Here is a 22961-nt window from a genome sequence, read left to right as displayed (position 1 = left end):
GTGTAAGCTTGGGAGCTGGGGGGCAGCCGGTCGGGAAGCGGCTGAGTAACAAAGTTGGTCTCCTCGAAGAGCAAAATATAGTAGCGCAGAAATGGAGAGCTATAGGAGTTCTCGGTCCATGTTTCTGGAATCTTCCTAAGGCTCAACCATTTTCATTCTTGGGTTAATTGCTCACTTTTGCTTAAGCTAGCCCATTTGTCCTTACATTATTAACAACAAACAGAATGGCAGGATATAGATAGCCCCAGGTGTTCCGGGATTTAAGTAGCCGCAGTCTGTTCCACGCTAACCTACCCTTCAGCAAAGCTGCAGCATGGAATGTGCTTGTAGCCTCTGAGACCTGCTTTCTCTAGAAGGAGCTGGAGGCTACACGCAGGGGTCTCCTCCATTCCTATATAAAATGAATGGTTGGCCAGGCGTGGTGGCTCACGCCTGTAATCCCAGCACTTTGGGAGGCCAAGGCGGGTGGATCACCTGAGGTCAGGAGTTCAAGACCAGCCTGGCCAACATGGCAAAACCCTTCTCTACTAAAAATACAAAAATTAGCTGGGCATAGTGGTGGGTGCCTGTAGTCCGAGCTACTCGGGAGGCTGAGGCACGAGAATGGCTTGACCCTGGGAGGCGGAGGTTGCAGTGAGCTGAGATTGTGCCACTGCACTCCAGCCTGGGAGACAAAGCGAGACGACATCTCCCAAAAATAATAAAATAAAATAAAATAAAATAAAATAAATGGTTGACCTGTTACTTCCACAACGGGAACAGTCGTCAGCCGTCAGATTAATAAGGGACCTAGGGCCACAGAGCAGCAAGGACACTCAACAATGCCATACCAGCTATTTTTGTATGTGTGTTTAGTAAAATATAATATACAATTTACCACTTTGACCCTTGTTTTGTTCCTTTTTTGAGACAGCGTCTTGCTCTGTTGCTTCGGCTGGGGTGCAGTGGTGAGATCCTGGTTCACTGCAGCCCTGACCTCCCAGGCTCAGGTGATCCTCCCAACTCAGCATCCCAAGTAACTGGGACCACAGGTGTGCACCACCATGCCCAGCCAGTTTTTTTTGTTGTAGAGTTGCAGTCTCACTATGTTGCCCAGGTTGGTCTTGGACTGGGCTCAAGCAATCCTCCCACCTCAACCTCCCAAAGTGCTGGGATTACAGGTGTGAGCCACTGTGCTCAGCCCATTTTAACAATTTTTAAGCACTAAGTATATTCACAAAGTTTTGCAACAATCACCACCATCTATTTCCAGAACTTCTTCATTATCCCAAACAGAAACTCTGTACTCATTATACCGTAACTCCCTATTTTCCCTTCTCCCTAGCCTCTGGTTACTTTTAATCTACTTTCTTTATAAATTTACCAATTCTAGGTACCTCCTATCAAGGGAATTGTAGAATATTTGTTCGTTTGTGTCTGGCTTATTTCAATGAACATAACATACTCAAGATTCATCCATGTTGCAGCATTTAAGGTGGAATTCTAGCCCATCATATGGATAGGCCACGTGTTGTTTATCCATTTATCTGTTGAAGGACATTCGAGTTTGCACATTTTGGCTGTTGTGAATAATGCTGCTATCAACTTTGGTGTTCTGATGTTTGAACGTAATGGCATTCAGGGACATTCTGATCCTTCTTTCCTGGTTTTCTTTTTGTAGTGTTAAGGAGGAACCCAAATGGAATCAAGGAGTGGAACATAAAAATCGGTTTCTTATGCCTCTGCACTTCACCTTTCTCCTGTTCATCCCACTCTGCCATCATTGCCTGCTTGCCTCCGAATTGCCCACGACAGTGCAGTCTGGGCACGGACCACACCTCCCATGCAGCGGTGGCTTTGTGATCTGTCCACCTGGGTAAGCTGAACCACACTTCCCAGAATTCCCTTCCCGTGTGTTTCCGGTTAGAGTGGAGCACAGAGGAGAAACTTGTGGAAGGTTTGGAGGTGGGAAGTGAAGCAGCAGTCATTTTACAGCTCACACGAATTGTGGCTTCTCTGCTGGCTCACCTCAGCAGAGGCAGGAACTGACACGGGGCCAGGTGCCACCGGTGGCTCATGCCTGTAATCCCAGCACTTTGAGAGGCCAAGGCAGGTGGATTGCTTGAGACCGGGAGTTCAAGACCAGCCTGGGCAACATGGCAAAACCCTTCTCTACAAAAAATACAAACATTAGCCAGGTGTGGTGGCTCATGCCTGTAGTCCCAGCTACTTGGGAGGCTGAGGTGGGAGGATTTGCTTGAGACCAGGAAGGTCAAGGCTGCAGGGAGCTGAGATTGGGCCATGACACTCCATCCTGGGCAACAAAGTGAGACCCTGTCTCAAAAAAACAAAAAAGAACTGACACAGACGGATGTGTCTGCCTTCAAGGGCTCCTGCTTGGGCTTGTCCTCCCTTACTTTACATCCGTCTGTCCTTCCCGATTGTCTGCAGAGCCTGCTTAAGCAGCCCCAGTGCCAGTGACTGTGTAAGGTCAAATTCCCACAACAAATCTCTTCAAACAAGTACCTCTTAGTGGTTCTGCTTCTCTGATGAAACCCTGATGGGTACACACTCATTTATTCATTCAACCAAAAAATATTAACTGATAAAAAATACTGAACACTACACACTACCATGCACCAGATACTAGGTGCTAGGTAGTGAATACAACAAAGTTCCTGCCACCATGGTGTGAGGTGTACTGTCATATCCCCAAGATATACCTCACTGCTGAATGAGCGTCTGAGGACCAGGTGCTGGTGCTGACTCCTCTGTTGACACCTGTGTGACTTTGGATCAGAATCCTTTAATCTCTCCACATCTAGATTTCTTCATTAGTAAACTGGGGTGAGCAACCTCCCAATCTACTTCTCATATAAATGCAGGTGGGGCAGGGTGCAGTGGCTCACGCCTGTAATCCCAGCACTTTGGGAGGCCGAGGCGGGTGGATCAACTGAGGTTGGGAGTTCGGGACCAGCCTGACCAACATGGAGAAACCCTGTCTCTACTAAAAATACAAAATTAGCCGGGTGTGGTGGTGCATGCCTGTAATCCCAGCTACTCAGGAAGCTGAGGCAGGAGAATTGTTTGAACCCAGGAGGTGGAGGCTGTGGTGAGCCAAGATCGGGCCATTGCACTCCAGCCTGGGCAACAAGAGCAAAACTCCGTCTTTAAAAAAAAAAAAAAATGCAGGTGGAGTTAATAGGAGTTGAAAGACATTTGCAAACCAAATAGCTCTCAAAATAATTAAACGAAACAAAAACCAGTCCAGGACATTGTCATAATTTTTTATTATGTATCAAATTGTCTTCAATATAAGTTACAACTTGATTAAAGTTGATAGACATTTGTATCTATTTAAAGACAAAAAATTCTTTTATGTACAATATCTTGTCTAGAGTCTAGCAAATATAGTACCTTTCATTGCAGGATTTCTGCTTAATATAACAAGCAAAAACAAACAACTGAAAAAATATAAACCAAAGCAAACCAAACCCCCCGCTCAACTACAAATGTCAATATTGAATGAAGCATTAAAAGACAAACATAAAGTAACTTCAGCTTTTATCTAGCAATGCAGAATGAATACTAAAATTAGTGGCAAAAAAACAAACAACAAACAAAACAAACAAACAAACAAAAAAATCCCACCAATCTTCATGGGTAAACTTTCCTGCTCAGGGATGTAAGCTGACTCTAGACCATCTCGCGGTTCCTGCGGATAGCACAGCACAAGATCATACTGAAGATCATGCCAAATATCTAGGAGATAGGAAGAAACATGAGGATCAGGGTGGTTTGATCTGAAGGAAGGCTGAGGGAAAGGGAGAGACATGGGTCACCCAGTCCAAGAAAAATGACAAGGAGAATGGCATCCAGGAGGCCAAACGAGTCAGAAGGTGCTGAAGCAGGAGAGATGCAGGCCAGATAATGAGAAGGATGTGGGACGTGAGGAATCTGGGGGGGTTGGCAGTCAGCTGCACAAGCATTTTCCTTGGAGAACTTTCAGGGTGGGAAAGTAAGCTCAGAGCCAAATTTAATGCTCAAATTCCAGGTTTTCCTATAGTCCTAGTCCATACAGGTTAGTACTTTTGCATTTGTCTTTGTGTGTATGTTATTTAATATTCTTTTTTTTTTTTTCTTTTGAGACGGAGTCTTGCTCTGTTGCTTAGGCTAGAGTGCTGTGGTGCGATCCGCCTGCCTCGGCCTCCCAAAGTGTTAATATTCTATTTTAAAACGTATTGTTATATCTTGGCTGGGCACAGTGGCTCACGCCTGTAATCCCAGCACTTTGGGAGGCCAAGGCGGGCAGATTACCTGAGGTCAGGAGTTCGAGACCAGCCTGACCAACATGGTGAAACCCCATCTCTACTAAAAATAATCAGCTGGGCATGGTGGCACACGCCTGTAGTCCCAGCTACTCGGGAGGCTGAGGCTGGATAATTGCTTGAACCCAGAGAGGCGGAGGTTGCAGTGAGTCGAGATCACACCACTGCACTCCAGCCTCGGCGACAAGAGTGAAACTTCGTCTCAAAAAAAGAAAAAAAGAAAAAAAAGAAGGTATTGTCGTATATTTTGCTGAAAGGTGCTTCATGCCTTTCTTAAGATGCCGGTGAAGGGTGCAAATAACCACTAAGAAAGGAGGCGATTCTCTCTTTGGGGGCAGTCTGGCAAGAGGGCAGAGGCAGGCGGGGGTGGGGGAAGACTCAGTGAGCCAAGGCCATCCCAGCGAGGACCATGTTCCGTCTGGGGCTCTCCCTCATGGGAAGAGAGGACATGACCCCAAGGAACCTGGTTGGCCCTTGTTGGTTTCTAGGGGCTGATTAGCGAGAGACTCCTTCTGGCTGCCCATGTTCAGATGCACTTCAGGAAATGGAACAATTCCCACGCCGGTAGCCTCTAGTGAACTACTTTCTTAGGGAGAAGAACAGCAGGTGCGTGAGGAGACATGCTCTGAGGACTAGCAGCGCCAGCACTGCCACCCATGTGCCCTGAACCTTAACAGCTAAGAGAGTCGACTCTTTAGAAACCCAGGGGGAGCCTCAGATACTCCACTCAGGAGGTGAGAAGCTTTGATCAGAACATCGGCCTCTCTGTCTCTCCATTCCCTAGTGGTAAAATGGAAATACTAAGGGCACGAGGACAAAGTGAGTTGACAAATGCACAGAGTGCGGCGGTGTCTGGGTAGAGCATGGGCTGAATCAACGTGAACTCCTCAGTCCCCCTCCTGGGACGACGTCCTGCCACTCACCATGACCACGGCAATGCCAATGCCCACTGCGCCGATGATGTGGAATTTATTGTCGAAGACCTCTTTGATGGCATCAGGACAGGACTTGGGGAGACAAACCAAGACCTGGGTCACACACAATCCTTCCTCCCAGGGCACCTCTTCCCTCCCATGGCCCCCGTCTCACCCGGGAGAACTGGTGGGCAGAGGGTGGGCTGGGGACAGGAGTGTTCGGGGATAAGAGAAGTTCCGGCTGGTGGATGGAAAGGGGAACAAAGGGATGGCTATGCTAGTGGATCCCTAAAATCTGGGCAGGACAGCAGGGAAGGAGGAGGGACGGGCCCTGCTTGGGGGTCTATTTCTGATATGGTTGTAAGGTCACTTTTTACTATTCTGGAGTTGGACATTAACTCTGGCTTACAGACAGGAGCCACTGACAAAGTCAGAGCGGGAGTCCAAGACTCAGAAGCACGCCTGCCCTTGAGAGCTTCCGGGCTGGCAGCAGTGGGCGGTGCCAGAACACTTGTCATTCCCCGGTCCGGCCTTTGTTTTATTGCCCTTGAGTAAACAGAGGGCCCAAAGTAGGAGAGAAAGAGATGGGTGCCCTGGGGCCCTTTCACAGGCAGAACTGGTCTTTCTGAAGCAGCACTTGGCTGCTGTCACTTTCATGCTTGCAGGGTTTGTCCAGAGCAATGGGGGCAGGGACACCAGGATCCTGGTCTGAGTTTACCTTCACGGTGAAGGTTTCGAGTACGTCCTTCTTGGGGCAGATGTCTGAGATAAACTGTTCCACGCCCCCAGCCAAACCACAGCAGTTCAACTACAGCGAGAAGGCAGGGATGGGGATGAGAGAAACAAATTTTAAAAAGACGATTAGAATGTTTGCACTGGTCTGGTGCAGTCAGCACCCTGTGTGCAGACACAATCCGGAGAAAGCGCAGGAGGGTGTCTTTGCCAAGGCGACATACCGCATAGTGGATGGCTTTCAGCGTTTCCCGCTGGGGCTCATCCTTGGTTTTCAGCTTGTTGTAGGTGTCCTTGTAAAACTCCTGGACTTCCTTAATCACCTACAATGGGCAGACAAGAGAGGGGCAGAGACAGCATTTTCACATCTTCCTCCACGAACAAATGTTACGCGTTCCATCTTGTTCTCTCTAAGCTCTCAGCCACCAGATGCCTGTGCTTGGACAATGTCACCAGGCAGATGGCAGCCACTAGCACTGCCTTCTCTCAGGGCCTTTGGGCACTTCCCATCTCTTCCTACATCCTCCAGAAACCCACTCGGGCCGTCTCTCCCTGTCCCTTACACTTTGGTCAGTCCTTCAGCTCTACTTGGCTCCTAAATTGAATCTCTACGATCTAGAGGATGATAATAATTGAAATACTACTCCTGACCTGACTATTTTCTCAGGCTTCCATCTTCTTTTTCTCTTCACTTAGGTTTGAGTTTTGGCAAATTACTAAGCCTCTCTGTATGGAGTTTCCACATTTGTCCCTGCAGCTCATAGATTATTTGTGAGAATTTAAATGAGATATTGCATGTTAAGCCTTTACCACTATGTCCAGTACAGAGTAAATCTGGAGCACGTGCCAGCTATTGTATCATAATATAGGGGATGTATTATTATGTGCTTGCACCTGGCGCATCCCAATTTAATGTCTGTCTGCCCCTTTGATGCTCACCTCATCCAGTTAACAGACCAACAGCCAGCATTTTTCCTTCAGCATCTGTCTGACATTTTTCACAATGATCCCCTCCTATTTCTATGGCTGTAGCTGTTATTGCTTACAGACGTGTTTTTTTTTTTTTTTTTTAAACAGAGTTCCCTTGGCTGGGCTAAAAGTAGTGAGTTATCTCAATGGATTGCTCACGTCAGTTACAGATGGAAGTCCTTGTTCTACTCTTCCCTGTTTCTCACTACCGTGCTTGACTAGTCTCAAGAACAAAACAAAACAATAGGGTTCCTGCCTCCAGCATCTCAGCATCTCTCTTCCTTCCCCCTTCCTGCTGAACATGACAAGGCAGCCCTTCCAAAAACACTACTCTGATATGCCCATCCTGGTCCAAAACTCTGCAGGGCTCCCCACGTAAGCCCAAGCTCAGCCATGCTCAGCCCCTTTGACTGGAAGTCCCCTGCCTCCACTAACTTTCCTCCTGAACGCATCTCTCATTCAAGGTTTAGGTCACGGCTCCCTTCTCTATGAAGCCAAAAGAGATTCCCTTCCCAACCCCACCTTTTCAAATCCCATAGTACTTTGGATATAAATCACCTCTATGACCTTTATCAATTTCATGTCTTTTCCCCATACTAGATGGCCAAGTCTCCGGATGTGGGGCCCATAGTTCAAACATCTGTGGACCCTGCACAGGCTTGGGGGCAGCACTTGGCTCATGGGGGCAGCACTTGAACACGTTATTTATAGATCAGAGGAGGAGGCAAGGGTGTCCAGCCCACAGAAAGCCTGTATTTCCTGAGTAATCTTTCTAAAAGTTGTGGGGAGGGGCTGCTGAGGTGTGAGATGGACAGACAGACACACACACAGGCCCAATGGGTAGTTTCTGAACATCTACTATGAGTCAACACCATGGCTGGCACAATCTCGGACAGGACAGTAAGCGCACTGACATTCCCTGCCCCGAGGAGGGCACATTCGCTGGCACACAGGGACGCGATGAGATAAGAGGCCTGGTCAATAGCTGAAAGCTGAACAAAGTGCCCAGCCAGGACTTGCCCCCTGCTTCACTGTCCCCCATCCCCCAACTCCCAAACCCAAGAGATCTCATGGGAAAAACCTACCTCATCCTTGTGGGAATATCCCCAGATGGCCGCAGCTATTTCAATGGCAAATATCACCAAGAGGAAGCCGAAGAACTGGAAGGCAACGAGGGGACGGGGTGAGAACAGTCCCAGCCAACCAGCCAGGAAAATCAAAGGGTATTTTGGGACAAAGAAGAAGGACAACTCTCTGGGAACAGGCATCTGGTGACACAAATGAATAGCCTAGCAGGGGCAGGGAAGAAGTTCACAGAACAGGCAGTTAACCAAGCCCAGGATAGAGGCCACAGTGAGGCAAGGTGCCCGGACATGAGGAAAGAGCTGAGCACAGCTGAGCCCAGAACTAGCATTTACAAGGCGTTAGTTAAGAGTCAGTGAGCAGGAAACTACTATTGTTCACAAAAGACACGAGATTTGGGCAAGTAAAGGGAGCGAATCCACTCCGTGGAGTTTGGAAAAGACCAAAACAGATTTTGAAACAAGAAGGAGAAGGCAAAGGTACCTGTGGATTCAGGGAAAGAAAGCAAACGTGGTCCTCGAGAAAAGGGGGAAACAAAGTCCTTTTAGTTGCCTAGGGGAAGCGATAAGACAGGCTCCAGAAAGGAAGAGGGGCGACGCCTCACATCGGGGAGGGGCCCAGGCTGAGGACAGCTCATGCCCTTTGGGTACCTTCCTGACCCCATCCCCCTCCGTCTGTTCTGTGGTCTGGGTCTGGGCCTGCTGAGGTTTTGTTGGTGGGAGTCAGGGTGGCTGTGGGGATGCCAAGGGGATACTCACCAGTCCCAGCATGCACTGGGACTCCTGCACAGCCCCGCAGCAGCCCAGGAAGCCCACCAGCATCATGAGGGCGCCGGCTCCGATCAGAATATAGACTCCTGCGGGAGGACAGAGGAAGCACACATGCGTGGAGACATCAGTTCAGAGGCCCAGGCATCTCCGGCAATTCCTGGTTCCCTCTGCCTGACTCCTGCCTCCCCACCTCCTTATTCCCCTCATCTCAGGGAAGAAGTTCCCTTTCCTTAAAATACAGCCTCCTCTTCCACCTCTGCCCCAGATCTCCTTCCCACCAGCCTCTCTTGCATGACTCTGCTTCATCAAGCTCACGCTCCTACCTTACCCTCAGCCCTTCTGGAAGGTGCCCATTAGCCCTCAATCCAGGACAGAGAATATCCATGGGAATCCCTACATTCGGAATGCAAACCGGTCCAGTCTGTCAGCTCTTTCCAGCAAGATGAATCCACTCAAGCTAGTTAGCATACACCTTCCACACTCTGGCTAACTTCTGGGACCCTGCCTTACAGAGGACGCTGTCAGAGCAGATTTCCAGCAGGAAGGGGCCGTGCACACCTAGGCACCCCCCTACCCAGGGGTGGGGGGAACCAACTCTGCCTGTTCCCAGAAGGGGGGCCTCTTTGCCCTGTTGCTGGGTGGTGGTTAGGCACATACAGTTAGGAACACCCAAAGGCACCTCTTGGCAAAGGTCCAATACCTGACTCTAGTGCAAAGGACACAGATCTGGGTGTCAGAAGACCCTTCTTTTGGCCCTAACACTGATGCTAATTGCTGTGTGACCTGGGGTAAGACATTTTCCCTCTCTGGGCCTCAATTTCCTTACTAGTAAAATTAAAGAGGTATGTTCCTGGAAATTTCAAAACATCTCTATAGCATGCTAACAAGATCTTAACAGTCACAACTCAGTTATTGCAGGTTAAGGGTGAAGAGGCTCCTCCCTGCTAAGGAGAGGATGAGTGACACCATTACTAAGCCCTTGATCTGAGTGGCTCATGGAAAGGAGGTGAGAGAAGGGCAGCAACTTCTATAACTTTTGCCCAAACCCAGAACAATGCAAATTCCTGGGACATAAACACAGTGGAGCAGCACTGGCCCCATTCGTTCCACAACCCACCAAAGGAATGCCCAGAGGGGCCACCCCACAGTTCTATTCTTGAGAAGCCACAGCTGTCCTGCAGGGACTATTCCCTTAATCAGCACCCCAGCCCTACATGGGTCCCAAAGGAAAACCAGCAGCGAAGTCTCTGTGCCTCCCTGTCTTGCAGGCATGTTCTATCTAGCCTTGGGAGAGGCTACTGTCACATGTTGAGAGCACCAGATCTGTGACTCTGGGGAAGCCACTTAACCTCTCTGTGCAACAGTTTTCTATCTGTAAAACAGGAGTAGCAATAATGCCCACTTCCAGGATTGCTGTGAGGATTAAGTGATATAATCCACATGTGCACAACAAATGCTAGCTGTTGTTAATCTCAATTATACCAAGCATGAGTAACAATCATTAATAATCACCATGGTGAATTTTAACCTGCTGCTGTATCCCTACTGTCCTTTCACTGGGACCAGAGAGATATCCTTGATGTAGGGGCTGAAAACACACATGCGAGAGAGAAAGTCTGTGATGTTTCCCCACAATACACAGCAGGACACTCGATGAGAACCCTCGGCAGGTGACACGCTGACTTCACTGTCCCACATCTGCACCCCGAGCAGGGGTGAGACTTTGCAGGCAACAAACCATGCAGTCTGCCCACAGCTGAGGCTCACGGGCAGCAAAGAGCAGAATGCACACAGAGAGCATTTGTTCCTCCCCCTTCTCCCCCACATCCGTCGTGAGGTCAAGTCACGTGGGGTTACTGGCAAACCCCATGTTGCAAGAATATGGGTATTGTTCTTGTGCATGCCTGGCCCACACTGGGCAAGGGGACAAATGTAGCTTGTCCTCAAGTCAGGTCGCATCTTCCTGGGCAGTCAAACGCTGTGAGGCCACAAGCTGGGCTTGGGGAGGCTGTGCAGCCCCACGCATGGGGCACTGGGTAAGAGGGCAGCCTCCTTTGGTTCTCTCACATGGGGACAGTAGAAAGGCCCCAGTTTCTCCCCATCTCATGGGGGCAAGTCAAGGAAGGATGAGATCACTCCTTTGAGCTCCATAGCAGGGGCTGAATAAACAGGAGGTATTAAGAGATCAAAAGGATTTACAAACACATGAAATACCGTGGAGTGGGAACGAACAGGCAGACATGTTTTCTCTAAGTCCAGATCCCAGTTCATGAACCTGGTGGTCCTGGCAGAGGCCAAGGGAATTGGATTAGCTGCAAGTGAGCTACTAAAGAGAAAGTATTTCCCACGCAGAGAAAGAGAACATGCTCCTAATGGGGCTTGTGGTTAATATTAAATATTCATGCTAGGGCTCAGCAGAGGAAGATTTTAGGATCAAGGGTTTTGTGGGCTTTAAATCTTGCGTGGATGGCTACGGATCTGCAGTGCCTAGCTTTAGCCCTCTCTAGTCACGGGAAAAGGGAAGCGATCCCCTGGCAGCTGTGTTCGGGGACTCAGCAGCAGCCGGCAAGCTATAGGACAGCTCATCTGGAAGCAGGCCCCATGGAAGTCACGGAACCACTGCAGGGCTCGGGCTGGTTTTTACAAGGGCTATTCAGTGCTTCCCTTTGGAGAAGCTACTCATCGCTTACACCCCAAGCTTGTTAGCCAAGGCTGCTGTTGATAAATGACAAAGTGTTCCCCTTTATAAAACAAGTGAATGTTAGCTTGCTGTCTGACTCATGGAAAAAGTTATCCATCACAGAGCCTTCTCTAGGATTACGGTATTAATTTGCTTAAGGGTTGTTTATTCTGCTTTTTTCAGGCTGACATTACAGGCCTAGAAAAAAAAAAAAAAAGGCTGGTGTAGCAGCAGTAGCACATGCCAGCGTGTCCTTTACACAAGAAATGGAACAGTGTTTTTCACTGTTCACCAGGGCTCTCAGTTTAGGCCAGGGAGAGGACACAGCAGGCTCCCGTCCCTACACCAGCTCTGTCCTGCAAACAGCACTCACCACGCCTGTTTGTGTGAAGGAGAACAAAATCCAGTAGGGCCTCTGGCCTGCAATAAAAGTTTATTATATCCAAATAACTCCACCAGGTGTTCAACGGAGCCCTACCTCTGCCCTACCTCTGCCCCGCCTGGTTTCGTCTTGGTTCCCGCCCTCCCGAGTTCACGGGAATAAGTGCCACAATGGAATTCCATTTGCCACACACTGTACTTCTTTGCCCCAGAGGGGAGTGGGTGTGTAAGCTGTGCCGTGGTTGTGTAAGCTGTGCTGGTTTCAGGAGGGAGAAAAATGAAGCCCAGAGCAATAAAATGAACTGCCCCAGGTCACAAGCCAGGATGGGGATGCCAGCTTACTAAGGCCAAGTGTCGCGTGTCCTGAAAATCACCAGGCACCTCATCATGGATAGGGGGCTGGCCGAGGAAGGGGGGGCATTCACGGCCTCTGGCTGGAGCCCCCCTAGATGCCCTCATTCAGCAGCCATGGTTCTGGAGGGACACCAGGGAGCTGGGAAAGGCTGCTGGCCTAGGACCAAGAAAATGAAGTTCCCCAACAAGTTTGCAGCCTGGGATTAGGGATCTTGCTGACGGGCTGAATCTCCAGGCCTGGACTGGAGAGAAGGCCCATATAAGGCTGTCAGCTGCTCTGGACTTACCATAGACTGTTCTGAATGTTGGAAAGGTTTTCACTTGCTTTTCTGCCTGGTTATATACTCTTTCTCTACTTGGTAAGCTGTGGCCCTGCTGGAGAAAAGACACCCCTGGGCTGTTCAGGTTTCCTGAAAAGTCAGCTGCATGGTCAGGCTGGCCTGTGGGTTGCTCTGCAGACAGTTGGTGGCCCAGTGCAAGGGGCGGTCACCCCATGACTATCCCTTGGAAAAGCAGCTAGGGTGTGGCTGGCACTCCAAGCTCATCTGCTAGGAGAAGGGCTCTGGGCCAATACAGAAGGCTGGTCTCACAGCCTCGTGGGGAAGGGGACACAGAGCGACGCCTCCTTGGCCCTTTGCCCATGGATGACAATTATTATTTCCTAAAGCGTTCAGTGACGTTCAGGGCATAGCTCAGACCTAAGCAGTGCTCAGAGTGCTGTGCTGCTGTTTTTTTTTTTTTTTTTGAGATGGAGTCTCGCGCTGTCTCCCAGGCTGGAGACAGAGCCTCAGTGGTGTGATCTCAGCTCTCTGCAACTTCTGCCTCCCAGGTTCAAGAGATTCTTGTGCCTCAGCCTCCCGAGTAGCTGGGATTATAGGTGCACGCCACTACGCCCAGCTAATTTTTGTATTTTTAGTAGAAGTGGGGTTTTGCCATGTTGGCCAGGCTGGTCTCGAACTCCTGACCTCGGGTGATCTGCCTGCCTCGGCCTCCCAAAGTGCTAGAGGCTGAGGTGGACGGATCACCTGAGATCAGGGCGGATCACTGTGCCCAGACACAGTGCTGCTGTTCTAACCTTACGTGCATCATCCCCCTTGCCGGCACTTCTGCAGGCAGAACGAAGTCTTCAAAGCTCCGCTCTCTTCCCCGAACGGGGTGTCGCTGCAAAGGATCTGTATTTCCCTGGCAGAGCTAAGTGGACAGTGGCCCTTAGACCCCAACTAGGGGATCTGTGTCTCTTTGGGGTTGTGCCTTCAAATCACCCTCCTGGTCACTTCAGGTAGGACCACCGGCCACCAGGAGGGCCCTGCAATGACCTGCAGGATCTGAATCCTGTGAGGTTCCCAGAGGTGAGCCCCAGCTCCTCTAATGGCACTCACCATTCTCCTGCCACCCTGCAGCTTTCCCACCTGTCAGCTGCTGGCTGGGCCACCGACGCAGGGGTTTCTCTCCCTGACTGCAATTTGGGTGAAGTAAAAGGGCCAAGACAGCCCCACCCCATCCCTGCCAATGGGGCACATTCAGCCAGTACAGATCTCTTCCATTCGTACAGAGGGAGACCCCACAACCTGGCAATGACAACCCGAGAAGCAGCTCTTTTAGGCCTGGGTTCAAAGCCTGGCCCTGCCTCTTGAGGGAATATAAGCTTAGACGAGTTATTTCAGGTCTCTAGGCCTCGGTTTCTGCACTTGTGAGATGAGAATCATTCCATACTCCTCGTAGAGTTAAGGGGATTAAATTATATAATACACACAAGACAATGAATGACACACAAAGAATGGGGCTCAAAAATGTTAGTGTCTTCCAGCCGGGCGAGGTGGCTCACGCCTGTCATCCCATCACTTCGGGAAGCCAAGACGGGAGGATCACCTGAGGTCGGGAGTTGGAGACGAGCCTGACCAACATGGAGAAACCCCGTCTGTACTGAAAATACAAAATCAGCTGGGCATGGTGGCACATGCCTGTAATCCCAGCTACTCAGGAGGCTGAGGCAGGAGAATCGCTTGAACCTGGGAGGCGGAGGTTGCGGTGAGCCGAGATTGTGTCATTGCACTCCAGCCTGGGCAACAAGATTGAAACTTCGTCTCAAAAAAATAAAAAAAAAATAAATAAATAAAACTGTTAGTGTCTTCCTCCCAGTTCCATCCTCTTACCCATGAGATTCTTAACTCCCACATCTAAAAATATAAAGAATCAGCCATAGAGGCTTTGGGTAACAGAAAAGAAAAAGTGAGTTGTTAGAAGCAGCCAGGACAAGGGAGGACTGAGTCTCTCTTTGGAGACACACGCGCCGGCCACAGGGCTTTTGCTTAGGAAAGCAGGCCTGACTGTGCCTGCTCCTGCCGGCAGACCTGCTCCCCCAGCACAGGGCTCCCTTCTGGAACATGGCGTGGAGTGTGGAGAGTCTTCCCCAGCACCTGCACCCGGCTCCTCCCTCCTGCTCTGCAGGACAGCATTCTAAGCCTGTCACAGACTCGCAAAAAATGGTCTGTTGCTGAAACAAGTCAGGGCGCTATAGAAACCTGTTCCCCAAAAACTCTGTGTGTATGTGTAGTTTTTTTTCTAAACATACATTGTGCTTTCTCTCACTTTCTTTCCGATAATAGACACACCCCAAAAAACCCCAGCTAACAATAAAAAGCAGTAAACCCAGCAAAACTATCCACAGGGCTCAAATGTTACGCAACCAAAGGAGCTGTTTTTAAAGACTCTCCCTACCCAGTTCAAGAGGTGGGAAAGGGAAGGTCTACGTGGCTGGCCAGCCTTGCTTCTCCCTGAGGGACTGGGAGATAACTGTTTTCTCCCTCCTTTGTAAAAATAACTTTTTTGGTGGGTGGGAAGGAAGTGACCAAACTTACATTTTGAGCCTGACAACATGTCAGCGTCATCCTAAAAATAGGAGGTTTCCTTTGTTTCTCACAAATGAAAAGTTTCCTACCTCCAAGCCAGGCAGAGTACAGCCGCAGAGTCTGAATTCACGCAGATGCGGGCAACTGCACTTGGCAGGCACCAGGCTCCCCCTCCTCTGAAGGAAGCTTTGACGTGGTGATACAGCAACGAGAGGGATAGAATGGTCTAGCAAGGCTGCCAAGAAGCCTGAGTGTAGAAAGAAACCTGCCAAGTCTGTTCATGTTCAGAGGATCCCAGGCAGGTTTAAACTGGAAGCCTCTCTCCCAAAGCAAAAGTCATGTCAAAAACAAACAAATAAAACTAAACACTACAGCATTTACCCCAGTACCAGGGGTCCAAAGGACTGGGCAGAGTCCATTCTAGTCTCTCCTATTGTTGCTGTGTTTTCCAGGAGGCTGATGTTTTTCCCAGTCTCAGAGTCCCTATCTGAACGGTGAAGAGGAAAGCTGTCTATATCTTCTTCCAGCACTGCAGATCCCCAGGACAAAGCTTTTTGAATTAAGGAAATGATGCAAGATAAGAAGACAATCAGGAGAGAGCATCAGAGATGAGAACAGAGGTTCGTAAACCCTCAAGAATGAGTACAACTTTGGCAGAGGCTACATCACATCAGAGAACCATCAACGTGCCTGACTTGGCCATCAGGAAAAGAAACCACATCAGTTAAACGCAAATTCCCAGGCACAACGACACACACAAAAACTGCACAACCTGAAAGGGACACGACTGGCCAGCGTGGCTAGAGCAAAAGTCTTTCCCAAGCCCAAGTCCCTGGGTCAACATGGGGCCTCCAAAGTTGCAGGAACTTTGTTGGAGCCAGGGTCTGAATTCACTGAGCCTTCCCCGTCCCTCACCTGTGTAGAAGCTGGAGTTATTATTATTAGTTTCTTGCTCGAAGATGCTCTTGGTCTGAGAGTCGAATCGGAGCCATAGTCCAATGGCAAGGACAGCAATCCCGGCAAGCTGCAAGACATACAGGACGTGAGCATTAATTCTGGCTGCCAGCAACAACGCAGTCCCCACGCGCTGAAGGGTGAGACTTGCAAAGGACTTTGTGACCACCCTTGGTCTCTGCCCCTCATATACGCCTGGTAGTTGTAGATGCCATTACGGGGTGTGTTTGATTCATGCAGGTACTAAAAGTACCAGCAAGCGAGGAATAAACAGTGACCTACCTGCCGCCCATTGGCCGAAGGGGTATTTTATAGGCAACAGAACACTATACGGCAGTGAAAACCAGTAACTCTAGCTACACGCAACACCATGAGTGCATCTCACAATGCTAAATCAAGAAGCCAAAGCCACAGGCACACACACAATATGATTCCATGTAGTTAAAAACGCTATGCTGTTTAGGGATGCACACAGAGCTAGACGCTTACATGTGCCTATAAATGATAAAGGAAAAGCATTGTCATCAGGTGAGTGGTGATGTTTAGGTGGAGGAGGAAATTATGCTCAGGGAGGTGCCATGTGGCTGGGGGTGTCGTATTCTAACTGTTGACTTGGGTGATGGTTACACGGTTCCGGACACACATGCACCAGGGAGGGCAGCTGCAATGTCCCCGGAGACCTGCTGCTCAGTAAATGACATGTCAGGGCCTCCCCTCGCTGGCACTGCTGAACTAGATGCTGTGCAGGAGGCCTCCTGCCAAGTCCCCCCAGTGCCAGCTGAGCTCCCTCGTCGTCACCCGTACCAGGGCTTGCCGGGGGAGTGACTCACAGGCCTCCAGTGTGGTAGCCGGCTGGACGCAGGAGTGGGTGGGCCCAGGTTTTGCTGGTCCACCCTCCTCAACAGAGGCACTCTTATGTCAGAGCCCGCTCATCAGGGACCTTGGTTCTCGGCTCCAGGAGCTGGTGATAGCCCATGGTGTGGACAGGCCTCTCTTTCCTTCCTCCTTTTCTCCTCTCCTTTCCCTTACGATATGGCAGTGAGTGTGGGCATGTTGGGTGGACAGCGGATGTGGCAATAGTGGGAAGGGCTACCCAGACCTCCGCCTGCAGCAGTCACAAACTCACCTACCCCCCAGGAGCATAAGGGGATTTGCTCCTGCCAGGGAGGTGTGCTTCCACCACGAGGGGCTGCAGAGTCTAGCTTCATATTCTATTGCTTCAGTGTTCCCATCTGTAAAGCAGGGATTGTGAGATGCGGCCCTTCCCTGCCTTTTAGGTATGGCTAAAGAATAAAGAAGATAATATCAGAAGTGCATCTGAAGAGGAAGGTACCAAATGGGCTCTGGGAGAACCACCTCACTTTACCAGCATGAAGCCCCACCAGCCCTGCACTCCCAGCCTGTGGACTGTCACTCAGCATCTTCTCAGCCTCTCAGCCGCACCTTAGGGCAGGCAGCTCCAAATATTGGTAAGGACTGTACGACGCCACGTGCCCCGCGGCTGGACAAGGCAGAGGAGAAAAACTCACACAGGCACAGGAATTTGAGAGTTCAAATGAACTTGAGAGTTCTGAGTTCAAACACGAGTCTGATTTTCCTTCTTAATAAAAGGCCAGTGAGGGAGGGTCTCCTGGCCTAATCCAAAGGCAGCAAGCAGATCACTGTTTGGTTGGGGAGAAGCGTGAGTCTCCACCGTCCTAGACCCAGCAGCGTACTCGCATTCAGACCATGGGTTCCCAGACCAAGAGCGCCGCAGTTAGCTTAGGCGGGGAGGCGGGCCCTGCTGGGAGCGTGCTGGGCTAGAAGAGTTATGTGGCTTGAATCCACGTACACAAGGGACTAGACAAGCACACACTGGGCGGGTCTTGACTCTGCATGTGGCAAGTCCTGGCCTGGGTCCCCCCCAGGTCCCTGAGCGTTAAAAGTACAAAGGTGGGCCGGGCACGGTGGCTCACGCCTGTAATCCCAGCTCTTTGGAAGGCCGAGGCGGGTGGATCACGAGGTCAGGAGATCGAGACCATCCTGGCTAACACGGTGAAACCCCGTCTCCACTAAAAATACAAAAAATTCTCCAGGCGTGGTGGCTGGTGCCTGTAGTCCCAGCTACTCCAGAGGCTGAGGCAGGAGAATGGCGTGAACCCAGGAGGCAGAGCTTGCAGTGAGCGGAGATCGCGCCACTGCACTCCAGCCTGGGCGACAGAGCGAGACTCCGTCTCAAAAAAAAAGTACAAAGGTGATACCTTCCCTCCTTCCACCCCAACCCCATGGAGGCCCAGTCAGTCTCCTGGGAATGGAAGACTGAGGCTGTTGGCCTCCTGGACATAAAAGCGTTAACCTGAAAACTGTAGGCCGGAGCTCAATTTTGGTCCACGTTCAGCCACAACCTGTTTCTCACCCTGGTCCTCCCTCTCGCCCTGGTCTTGTGATGCTCTTGCGCGCATAGGGAGATAGCGAGACAGTGCTCATTACTGTCCTTTTTGCTCTAGGCTTGTGCTTATCAAGCAATTATCTCCCAAGTCATCTTACTTCCCCTGATGAGTGAAGTTATGACCCCACCCCTTATCTGCTGGGAAAACTGAGTCGCAGAAAAGAACGAAAACAATCCCAGGCCTGCCAAGGAACTAAGCTGTAAGATGAGGTAAAGCTACGCTCTGCACAGCAGCCTCTCACGGGCAGGAGCTGCGTCTCTCTGGGAATGTTCCACGCTCAGATAATGACAGGGTACCCCAGTGGAACCTCCAGGGGTAAGGCCCCTTCTATCTTATAGAGAGCCCCAATGTCGAGGACCCTGAGCCAATATGTTAAGCCCAGTCATTGATCCGGTCTCTGTGCACAGGTGGTAAGAAGGATGCTGGGCTGGACAACTGGAACCACGAGGGAAAAGGAAGCATCTCAGGTCTTATCTTGGCCAAGGGCCAGGCCAAGCCCGGAGTCGGGAGTCCCCCGCATTCGGACCCCACCTTAAACCTTACATCATGCGGCTTGGTTGTCAAAGCTACAACATTTCACTACAACCAGGAAGGAAAAGCAGCTGGCTCTGGAGAAATGGGAAAAGCTGCCATAGGTCTCGGTCTCACGGGCTTAACAACTCACAATAAGAGAGGAGAAAGGTTCAAGTAACCCAGAGAAAAGGGAGGGCCAGGGGCATGACTGGGGACACTTGGACAAAAGTCAGGAGTGAACCCTGCTGCCTTTTCTGACAGAATGACTGAGTTCACCGGCCGGAGGGGATGCTATGTGAACCATTAGCTGCCCCATTTTCTGTAACACTGTTGGAGACATTGCTCCAGTTGGCTGAGTCACAATGGCTTGGGGTCACAGGGTCACAAAACTTGTATAACCAGTGCCACCCAATAATGCCTTTCATGGTTGTCAGGCAGCGCTATCTAAGGCGCTCTGAAGTATTTTCTAGGAGAACTCACTTTCTGGTGTGGCATAGAGGGGCTCCCCTGCCCCCATCCGGCTTTCACCCCAGCTGCTTTATTTTTTGAGACAGGGTCTTGCTCTCGTCGCCCAGGCTGGAGTGCAGTGGTGCAGTCATAGCTCACTGTAGCCTTGGACTCCTGGGCTCAAGCCATTCTTCCACCTCAGCCTCCTGAGTAGCTGGGATTACAGGTGCATGCCGCTAATCCTGGCTAATATTTTAAACCCTTTTTTTTTTTTTTTTTTTTAGAGCCAGGGGTCTCGCTATGTTGCTCAGGCTGGTCTTAAATTCCTGGCCTCAAGCAATCCTCCTGCCTCAGCCTCCCAAAGCACTTGGATTACAGGTGTGAGCCACTGCGCCCAGCTTCAGCTACTTTAATAATAGGAGAAACTAAATGGGAGGGGGCAGGAGCAAGAAACAAAGAGAGCTTTAACCCTTAAAAGAGGGTGCCAAGTCAATTATTCAGGGACTCCATAAATGAGAATATAGGAGTCCGGGAGGCCAAGCGGTCAATGGCTTCCTCCCAGGTTAATTGACAGACATATGGCGGCATGCTGACCATGTAATTTCCTCGATGGCTGCCCCACCCCAGCCTATCATCGCAGGAGCCGAGCAGGTTTGATGCGGATGCTGAATGAGACAGTGCCCTGTTCCCAGGGCTCTGGAGAGAGGATGGCAACCTGCAGTATGCCCAGCTGGTCGGGCGGGGATGTGGGGATGCAGGAGAGAGCCCATAGCTTCTACTCCCAGCTCGCGGCCCTGCGCATGGTTTCCTCTTTTGTTTCCAAGAAAAGCCAAATGGAAACATTCTGGTTTTGCTGGGAAAAGCTCCTTTGCTATCTGGCCCAAAAATGGTTCCATCCCTTTGAGAGGGCCGAGAGGAAAAGGGTCATTTTTTCCCATTGTTTTACTGGAAATTTCTTCGTTTCTTCACTGGTGCTAGGCCCTGAGAAAAACATGAGCCAAACCTCAACTGAGCACAGTCTACAAAATACTTGCCTAGCACTTCTCTCCAAACTGTCAAGGTCATGGAAAACAAGGAAAGACAGAAACTGTCACAGCCCAGAGAAGACTGAGGGGGCATGACAACTGTCCTGTGGTGTCCTGGATAGGACCCTGGAACAGAAATAGGACGTTACATGAAAAACTAGTGAAATCCGACTAAGTCCGGAGCTCAGTTAACAGAATGTACCAACGGTGGTTTCCTAGTTGTGACAAATGAAACACAGTAATATGAGATGGTACAATAGGGGAAACTGGGGAGGAGGATGAGGGAATTCTCTACACTATCTCTGCAACTTTTCTGTAGATCTAAAATTATTCTAAAACAAAGTGTATAAAACAATAATAAAGAAGCAGGGGTCTCTCTCTTTCAAAGCTTCCTGTCTCCTTCAAGAACCTGCTCCACTAATTAACCTCTTTCCTGACTGTGCAGGTCTGCCTCTGCCCCTTTTTTGACCTTTGCGAAGACACAGACAGGTCTCCCTAACCTAAAAATCCAAACAGAAGAAAACCAGAAATAGAACCCTTTTTTTCTTCAACCTCGCAGCTCCTTCAGGGTGCTCTCTGCTTTCCTTTCACCCCTGAGCTGGCGGCTTAACCACCTCCAAGTCCTCACTGGCTCGTCACTGCATCTCTCCCAACCCGAAAGGGGTGGTGAGTCTTAAGACTTTTGCTGAATCCTTATGTCTTGGGATCCCACAGCAGCTGACACCACTGAACCCTGCCTCCTCCTTGTCTGCTCCTTAGATGCAATCTCTCCAAGTTTCCCGAGTTCAGCCTCGTGCATTGTGCCTCTGCTAGTACAAGTCCCTCTTAGAATGCTGTCGTGATCGCCTAAGCCAAGCCTGCTGCTTCCCCACCCATTTCCTCCCATTCCTCCCATGCAAATGGCAAATGCAACCCCTGAGCAAGCCAAGCACGTGAGCAGGCCAGTGTCGCATCCGTCCTGTCCTCTCCAGCATCCATGCTCCACACTCTCTGCCCTTTCTCTATCTGGGGCTTGCCTCCCATCTCAGCAGAGCACAAGCTCCTTGAGGTCCAGGGGACCTCTGAGTCATTCTTTTATCTCCTTTGCCCCATCCATGCTTTGGACGGATGGTCATTAGTAAGTAATTACTCCATAAATGAATGACTACTTCAGTGAAAAAGTATTTGAAATCCACCCAGATCTCCTCTCCTGTGTCCTCTTCATTTGGACCAGCTTCCTTTCCCATCAGGCCTTTTATCCAGATCCATCTTCTAATGTCTCACAAGAGTCAGAAACCACAAAGAGGCCAGGCGCAGTGGCTCATGCCTGTCATCCCAGCACTTTGGGAGGCCGAGGCGGGCGGATCATGAGGTCAGGAGATCGAGACCATCCTGGCTAACATGATGAAACCCTGTCTCTACTAAAAACACAAAAAATTAGCCAGGCGTGGTGGCGGGTGCCTGTAGTACCAGCTACTTGGGAGGCTGAGGCAGGAGAATGGAGTGAACCCGGGAGGCGGAGCTTGCAGTGAGCCGAGATCACGCCACTGTACTCCAGCCTGGGTGACAGAGCAAGACTCCGTCTCAAAAGAAAAAAAAAAGAAACCACAAAGAACAATTATTTGCCCAGAGTAAATACTAAGGAAGCCCCATGAAGGTTGGTTGGGGAATATTTGGGGGATGACAACAATTTCCCTTTCTGTTGGTGAAGCATGTCCCAATGTGACTTACAGGCAAATCCTTATACAAACTTTGGAAAACCAAGTTTACAAAAAGCCCATGCAGGCCGGGTGCGGTGGATCATGCCTGTAATCCCAGCACTTTGGGAGGCCAAGGCAGGCGGATCACTTGAGGTCAGGAGTTCGAGACCAGCCTGGCCAACATGGTGAAACCCCGTCTCTACTAAAACTACAAAAATTAGCCGGGCGTGGTGGTGTGTGCCTGTAGTCCCAATTACTTGGGAGGCTGAGGCAGAAGAATCACTTGAACCCGGGAGCCAGAGGTTGCAATGAGCCGAGATTGAGCCACTGCACTCCAGCCTGGGTGACACAGCGAGACTCCATCTCCAAAAATAAAAACAACAAAAAAACAACCCATGCATTGCTGTCCTCGGTCTTTATCTGCAACTCTGCCAGCACCCCCATCCCTCAAAGAAGTCCAGTCAAACACTCTTATGTTTGACGAACACAGGTAAGCTGGTCACCTGGGGCTTATGTGAGCCTCAGGAGACATGAGAACCCAAGAGTGCCCCAAACTCAGGCCCACAGTGAATGGTGTCCTGGTCATCCCTTGCCACACCCACTCACCACTGAGAGCACAATTCACCCAAGGCTCCCACGCAAAGATGAGAATTTCAGTGACTCACACTGCAAAATCTTGCTGCAGGGACAGGTTCAGAAATCTTACACTGAAACACACACCTGGAGTTACAGGAAACATTTCCAATTTCAAAGGAGGATTAAACAAAAAACATCAAAGTGTAACGGAGCTTAGGGGCACCTGGCTGCTCTGGGGACTCTATGCCAAGTGTGCAAAACCAGTTCCAGTTAGAACCTGGGGAGGTTCGTATGTACAG

At 50.1% G+C, this 22961-nt stretch overlaps 1 protein-coding gene across 5 annotated transcripts in view; it reads right to left on the bottom strand.

Annotated features, from left to right (window-relative positions):
• Positions 1-3245: 3245 nt before the first annotated feature.
• Positions 3246-22961, bottom strand: part of CD9 (CD9 molecule) — a 38749-nt gene continuing 19033 nt past the window's right edge. For 3 of the 5 annotated variants that reach the window (XM_063593299.1, XM_008973749.6, XM_003820325.6), the window contains 7 exons: positions 15955-16063; positions 8764-8861; positions 8008-8082; positions 6178-6276; positions 5940-6029; positions 5231-5314; positions 3246-3741 (listed from right to left, as the gene is read on the bottom strand). In XM_063593299.1, coding sequence (XP_063449369.1) covers positions 3676-3741; positions 5231-5314; positions 5940-6029; positions 6178-6276; positions 8008-8082; positions 8764-8861; positions 15955-16063 — 621 coding nt within the window. In that variant the 3' untranslated portion in view covers positions 3246-3675. Of the gene's footprint in view, positions 3742-5230; positions 5315-5859; positions 6277-8007; positions 8083-8763; positions 8862-15954; positions 16064-22961 lie in introns of those variants that run through there. The other 2 variants (XM_008973748.6, XM_055095285.2) reach the window with 1 other exon arrangement.

This window comes from Pan paniscus, chromosome 10, assembly GCF_029289425.2.
Source record: "Pan paniscus chromosome 10, NHGRI_mPanPan1-v2.0_pri, whole genome shotgun sequence".
NCBI lineage: Eukaryota > Metazoa > Chordata > Mammalia > Primates > Hominidae > Pan > Pan paniscus.
Note: the sequence above shows the minus strand (reverse complement) of the source record. Positions and strands in the feature narration are given on the sequence as shown.